General features: G+C 38.8%; 1 protein-coding gene across 2 annotated transcripts; it reads right to left on the reverse strand.

The window, feature by feature from the left end:
- Positions 1-1,311: 1,311 nt before the first annotated feature.
- On the reverse strand, positions 1,312-6,650 carry COMMD8 (COMM domain containing 8). Of its 2 annotated transcripts, XM_005517731.3 has the most exons (5): positions 6,571-6,650; positions 5,769-5,924; positions 4,664-4,816; positions 2,858-3,013; positions 1,312-1,799 (listed from the first exon to the last, which is right to left on the reverse strand). In XM_005517731.3, the coding sequence occupies exons 1-5, from the start codon at positions 6,613-6,615 to the stop codon at positions 1,779-1,781; spliced, it is 531 nt and encodes a 176-aa protein (XP_005517788.1). In that variant the 5' UTR covers positions 6,616-6,650; the 3' UTR covers positions 1,312-1,778. The 2 variants fall into 2 exon arrangements, with proteins under 2 accessions (XP_005517788.1, XP_014116568.1); XM_014261093.2 differs by lacking the exon at positions 1,312-1,799 and having other exon boundaries at positions 2,825-3,013.

The raw sequence follows: 6,650 nt of genomic DNA on the forward strand, positions 1-6,650 counted from the left end.
GACAACACAAATATACCTATAAGTAAAATAAATAGACTTGGTGAATTTATTCCTTACACTCACAATTAAAAAACCAGCATCCTCCTAACACACTACTGGACAACCTGCAACTCTTCCAGATTTTTAATAAAATTAAACAGTTATCAATTCCAATCTGATTTTTAGCTTGAATTTTATACCATTTATACAAGGCCTTTATCTGTTATTTGATCCATAATGAAATTTGTTGCTTATGGAAATTCAAGTCTAAGATCAAGCCATATCTGTTAGAGGTTGCACTCCTATCACTGTAAGATACATTTTCCACTCTTTCATCTTTACAACTCTTTACCCACTTCTCCACTTTTTCTTTCTTCAATTTCTGACACTGAATCAGATACATGTGTATCTGATTAAATGCATCGATACCAAATAAAAGAGAGACGATATATTTAGGTTTCCTACCCATTAAAATCCTTTTTATAGAAGCCCTTCTACAAGGGCTTCTTGTCCTCTACTGTGACCAGTACTCCGAAGTCCATTATTTTTTATTAGTGTATTAAACTTTGCATATATGAAAACCCATGGCACAACAAAATACAGTGGAATAAACTCAAGTCCCAGATCATCAGTAATTTTCCTTATTATTTATACAGAACATGCCTAAAAGACACACACACGCACACAGTAAGAATCACACATTAGTATTTATGTAAGCATTAGAGATAATTTGCTCTTTATGTATGGAAAAACTGTGTAATAAATAGTAGAAACCGTAAGATTTCTGGTGTACCCTTGCTTACTGTTAGGGCTTGTAACTTTTGTTACATACTACAATCAAAACTCCACCTGGTCTCAGGAAAGTTTAGACTAGAATTTATCAATTATCTCCTGTATTAAGTGAGCTAGGAGTATCTTTTTTATAACCTATGTAGATCAGCTCTTCTCCAGCACTGCAGCCCCTTCTGAAAACATTGATATTTTTAACTGAAAAGCTATCAACTAAGATAAAAAAACTAAGCTAAAAACTCCAACTTTACTCTGAATAAAGCTGCAGTGCTTTTTCTACTTCTGAGCACTGAGCAGGTGCCTAGAGAGATTGTGGTGCCTCAATCACTGGGAAATATTCAAGATATCTGGAGACATCCCTGTGGAGCCTGCTCTAGGTTACCCTGTTTGAGCAATGAAGCTGGACAAGATAACCTCCAGAGCTCACATCCAACCTCAACTATTCTGTCATTCTGCACTGGTTTTGTTTGTAAAGGTGATTTTCCTCAGCATCTAAAAAGATTGAGTTTAGTGATTCATAAATCAAAAAATAACCTACTACAATTATTCACACACGAAGTCAGGTGTTTATTTACCATATTTACAAGTATAAATACATTAATGCTACAAATACTCTCTCATATTCTTCGTAAGTGTGGCACTTTAGATAAGGTAACATACAATGCAAGTAAGATGCCTTAGTTTTACCAGGCACCTGTGTAGTCACTGCCAAAGTTTTACCAAAACAAATATGGCATACATTGTAAGTAATTCTCTTCCAAATGTCTATAAATCCTTAGTATTAAAAGCTACTAAGAGTACATTAGATTTTCATATTTTTGGTCAAATAGATACAAGAATTTGTTATTTTTACTGAAGGATTAGTAGTTCACTTGGTCACAAGTCATAAAAGTCTTCTGACTTCAGTATTTTACAGCACCAAAAGCTTTTTACTTTGCAGTAAATATATATTTTTCCCCCAAATCATTTTTGGGAGCCATCACCAGCAGATACTGTTGATCTGAATTCCATCATTTCAGTTGTAAGACAACCTTCAAAAAGGAGAAAATTAATGAGAGTAAAGTTGGTTAAGACCAAAACTTTAGCAGCCTATGAAAAGAAGACTTTTGCTTTCTGTTTCAATATAACATGCAACTGAATAAACATTTCTTTCCTCTGGACAGCACACCAGTCCTCTCCCAACTCTCTTTCAACCCAACCTCCCACAACCATTATTTAGAGTAACCTCCTTTACCCTTTACTGCACTCAAACCATTCTTCAGCTGCCTGTAATCAAAAAGTAGAACAACAGCAAGTCTAGGTCCATTGAGATTACTTCTGCTCAAAGCAGAGCCAAGGGACCAATTCTGAAGTGAATTTCTCCTCGTGTGCCCACACAACTAAATATGGAGATGACCACATCTCACAGCTTCCATACAGACCCTCAAGCAGAACAAAGGGCATGTGAACACTGAGGTCTGTCCCACAAGAATTCTTCCTCACATACTATTTTAATGTAGTCTTGCAGGGAAGAAAATTCATATGGAAACAAGCTGTGAAAGCTCTTAAGGGCTATAATTTCTATTAAGAAAGCTGAGACCCTTCAGTGTCTCAGAAGCCTTATAGTTTCACTTGAAATTCTCTCCTTGGGTTACAATACTATAATTTTTCTAACTTTCTTCCTGATTTACTATGGCATGGAAATTAAAGGACTTAATATGAACCAAATAACTCTCCCAGACACTGACATTTTTTGAAGCTGAGGGAAACATGGGAGTTCTCACCAATCTTTCAGCATAGCAAAGGGGTAATTATATTAAATTTAAAAAAGTAGATTTAGTCTAGATATTAGGAAGAAATATTTTACAATGAGTATGCTGAAACACGGGACAGAGATGCCCCACCCCTGGAAACATTCAAGGTCAGGTTGGACAGGGCTCTGAGAAACCTGATCTAGTCAACAATGTCCCTGCTCATTGCTGGGAGCTTAGACTAGAAAACCTTTACAGATCCTTTTCAACCCAAACTATTCTATGATTCTACAAATTCTGCTAAAAATAAATCAGTACATAACAAGTCAGGAACAAAAGATTAAATCAGTAAAAGTTACCTTATTAGCAGCTTCCAGTGCATTTATTAGGTTCTGCAACTCTTCCTTATTCATCTCTATAGAAATTGGCTTAATTTCACCATTTTCTCTAACATCCAAATCAAGATTGAGGAGTGGCATTTGCAGCATGGAGATCTTATCACTGGAGAGCGCAAGCTGTGCAGATTGACACAACAACAACAAAGTGTAAGCTGGACCCGTTACATTTTTAGTATTTCATAATATCACATCTGTATTTTATACTGAACTTGTAATACCAGAACAAACATCGGCATGACAAAATTAACTTCAAGCAAGTCATCTCTGCTGTTTTCAGGGTTTTCTTACTCATTATTGGGATTTCTGTTTGCTTGTTAATACCAACAATATGCTGAATAAAGACCCCCTCTTCAAAGACTTGTCATATACACGTGTCAAAACCAATTAGTTAAAATTCTGGGCTGCCACATTTTAGTATTCTAGGTGAAAATGAAGGATACATTTGATCATGGCTCTTCATGAATTACGTAGTTTTTTAAATCATCGTATTTAAATAGGTCTTCTAATCAACAGGAAGGGGCTTGCAGAATGGATTTCTTGGGAGAAAGAGGAGAGCTTTATGCATTTTTCAACACTCTGCAGCTGATCAAACACATTGTCTGATATCCTATTAGACAAATGCTGATGCAGGTTACATGCCAATTGAGCTTTCTTTTTCATTGACTACAATACCCCATCTAGCATAGATAAGGCTTTTAAAATGCATTAAAATCAAAGATCAGCTGACAGTACTATAGCTTAATATTGTACAGACCCATCTTATTTATTTAGAGAACAGAATGCGGTAGGGTTCAATCATGGCAAATGAAAAAAAATCATAACCAGCTCAAGGGAAAAAAAAAGTGGCTTTAAGAAAAATAATAGTTCAGATATGTACCAGAAATTTGTATCACAAAATAGAAAGAAACTAAAAAAATTCTCTAGAAGAAAACTTAAAAGAAGCCACAAACAAAAAACAAGACTTTGTGTGAGTCCATATTTTTGTCATCAGTAAATGCAGTTAGCAAGAGATCAAGCCCAGCAACAGTTCATAAAGCTCATATGATACCATATTTGCTCTTGCAAAACTTGTCTGGTTTGGGCATTGCTCTTTGATTTCCAAAGCTGTTTGCTGCAGAAATTATTGAGCACTCTTGTAAACATGGCAAACTATTTAACAGCTCTACAAATCTGTTTAACAGCTCCCACAGTCTAACCAAAAGTATAAACAGTGTAAGTTTTCAATTGTTTTCAAGTCTTTGACAGAGCTTAATTTAAACAAAATGTCTTCAGAACCTCAAACCACCATCCTAATTTAGGGAACACCGTTATCATTGATTTTTTACCAGAACAGGAAGTCGAATGATAAATTATTTCAAGCTAATTATTAAATGTCCATTGCAAAAATATAAACCTTTGAAGAAAGTCAAGAAAACTTATCAGTCAACTAATCTTAAAATTAAGCATATACTTCTTCCTTTGAGAAAAAATACTTTTTATTCAGACTTCAAAATCATAACAGCATATAAAACTTTCAGGTGTCCCTGAATAGCAACAAGTCTCCCTGCAACAAGCAGCTTTAAAATAAAAGAGGGGAAAAACAAAATAGAGCAAATTTTTAAAGTTTACATTTGCAATTCATACAAATTTCTGACAAGTCTTTGATGTGCTTTTGCAATACCTGTAAAAATTGAACCATTCTACAGAGGGAGCAGGCCCTATGGGGCTGTATCAAGTTACTTCTCTGTTGTAGAACATTTCTTTCAAACATTAAGGCAACACTCTCACCTTTAACTGCCAGTCAAAGTCCTGCAGCTGGGCAGAAGAGATTGCATGTACATTTTCTACTAGGGCATTCCTGATTTCTTCCTTTCTACCCTTCAGACATTTTGTGACTGCTTCTTGATAGTCTGAATTTAACTCAATTATCTGCTGAGAAGCCTACAAAAATAAAAATAAAAACTGTTATTACCTGCACTATGAACCACAGAAGGAACACATACCACCTGCAATAATCAAAATATCTAAGCTGATAGCTGCCTTTTGTGGCTGCTGTCTTTGACAGTTAAGTCAGTGTTTACCACAGCAAAATACAGAGAAAAAAAATCACTTAAATTAAAATACACCAGAGAAGAGAGGCTTTATCAGCCTTCTTACATGCCACCCTAAAATCCAAAGAACATCACACCCCCAAACAACTCAGTTTTAGGTCTGCAAGTTTCTCAGCATCAGGGCAGAGGCTAAATACATCAGCTCAGATGAAACAGAAATACTGATGTAAGGAGGTCCCCAAGGCTACACAGGTGTCTTTCTTTGACTCAGCTGCTAGCAGGTGGTCAAAATACAAGCAATATGTAAGAGATGAGAATTCATATTGCTAATATTTTAGCAATATTTTGCAAAGTTCATACCTATAGGAATGTCCTGAATTACAGTTCCCTGTACCACATGGTCCTCCATTCACAGTTAGATTTTTTTTACAAAATTTATTTACATACAGTCAGTATTTTACACCACTTCAATGCAGTACTAATGAATAAAGAAAACCGAACAAGAAAGTGATCTGATTTTATTGCCAATGAGCAGTATTATATAAATAGATTTAATCTGGTAGTACTCAAAATACCATATTTAAGTGATTAAATCAGTATTTTAACAACTATCCTGAAATATTAGAAAAATATTCAAAAATCTGCATCTATTTCACTTTTTGTTGTAGAAGTCTTGTCAGTGTATCTCTGAATGCTGCTTACCTCCTACCTATTTAGGCTGAATACACTACCGTTCAAATCCTACACTATAAAAACATTTTAGGATTAAACAAACTACAAAACTAATCACTCCAGTGATCATGATCTCTTGAAGCCAAGGCTAATCAGTGATGAGCTCTTACCTCTTCATCAGATATATTTTTGCCAACTGCAGTTTTGAAATACGTCACAGTTTCTTCTAAAACCTCCATCCACTCTGTCAAGCTCCAAACGTTGCCATAATCCTGGTATCGAGGATATGCACGGCCACAGATGCCATCAACTATCTTATGAAGGAACTGAAACGATGTGATACATAATGTATAATTCTCTCACGGTTAATCCTACACCTGATATGAGACTGACAAAGCAATTGAGTTATCAACCTCCCTCCACTGGGAACTGCCTGGATGCTTCCAGACTGCAGCCCAGGCACCATTCAAAAAAGTCCCGAACAGGCACTCCCTGACTAGGAACTGTCCTCCCTTCTCCCCTTAAAGGCAGTCCTGAGGTGTGGCCACAGAAACGTGGCTCGGATTCACCCTGGACGTACATGCGGACTGAACTGCTGTGTGCACAGCTACAGCCCTGCTCAGATGCCGCGTCACAGGGCCCCCGTGCACCGGGATTGCCAGGCTGCACAGCACAACCCGAACCGCTGGTTTCCAAGCCCGCGGGCCTCTCTAGTCTCCCAAAGCACTGTCCCCTGGCACTGCGGCCTGGCGGGACAGGCGGCCTGGCGGGACAGGCGGCCTGGCGGGACAGGCGGCCTGGCGGGACAGGCGGCCTGGCGGGACAGGCGGCCTGGCGGGACAGGCGGCCGCGCTCCGCGGCCCCGCGCCGCCGGCGGGCCCTACCTCCCTCACAGGTGCCGGAGGGCGGCACCCCGGCCCGCCCGCGGCCAACCCCGCCCGCCAGGCCCTCCCGGGGCCGCGGGGAGCCCACCTCGAGCGCCCGTCCCGGCGGGAGTTTCTCCAGCAGCCGCAGCATCCCGCGGCCCGACCCGCCCGCCACCTGACCGCCCC

Source organism: Pseudopodoces humilis, chromosome 6 (assembly GCF_049639895.1).
Source record: "Pseudopodoces humilis isolate 2021_Gansu_Grassland_sample_001 chromosome 6, ASM4963989v1, whole genome shotgun sequence".
Taxonomy (NCBI): Eukaryota; Metazoa; Chordata; class Aves; order Passeriformes; family Paridae; genus Pseudopodoces; species Pseudopodoces humilis.

Excerpts from the sequence above, each read along its gene's own strand:
- COMMD8 (XM_014261093.2), bottom strand. The coding sequence starts at position 6,615 with ATGCTGCGGCTGCTGGAGAAACTCCCGCCGGGACGGGCGCTCGAG. Across the intron at positions 4,817-5,768 it reads AAAATATATCTGATGAAGAG|GCTTCTCAGCAGATAATTGA; the intron begins GTAAGAGCTCAT and ends TTATTTTTGTAG. Across the intron at positions 3,014-4,663 it reads ACTTTGACTGGCAGTTAAAG|CTTGCGCTCTCCAGTGATAA; the intron begins GTGAGAGTGTTG and ends CAATCTGCACAG.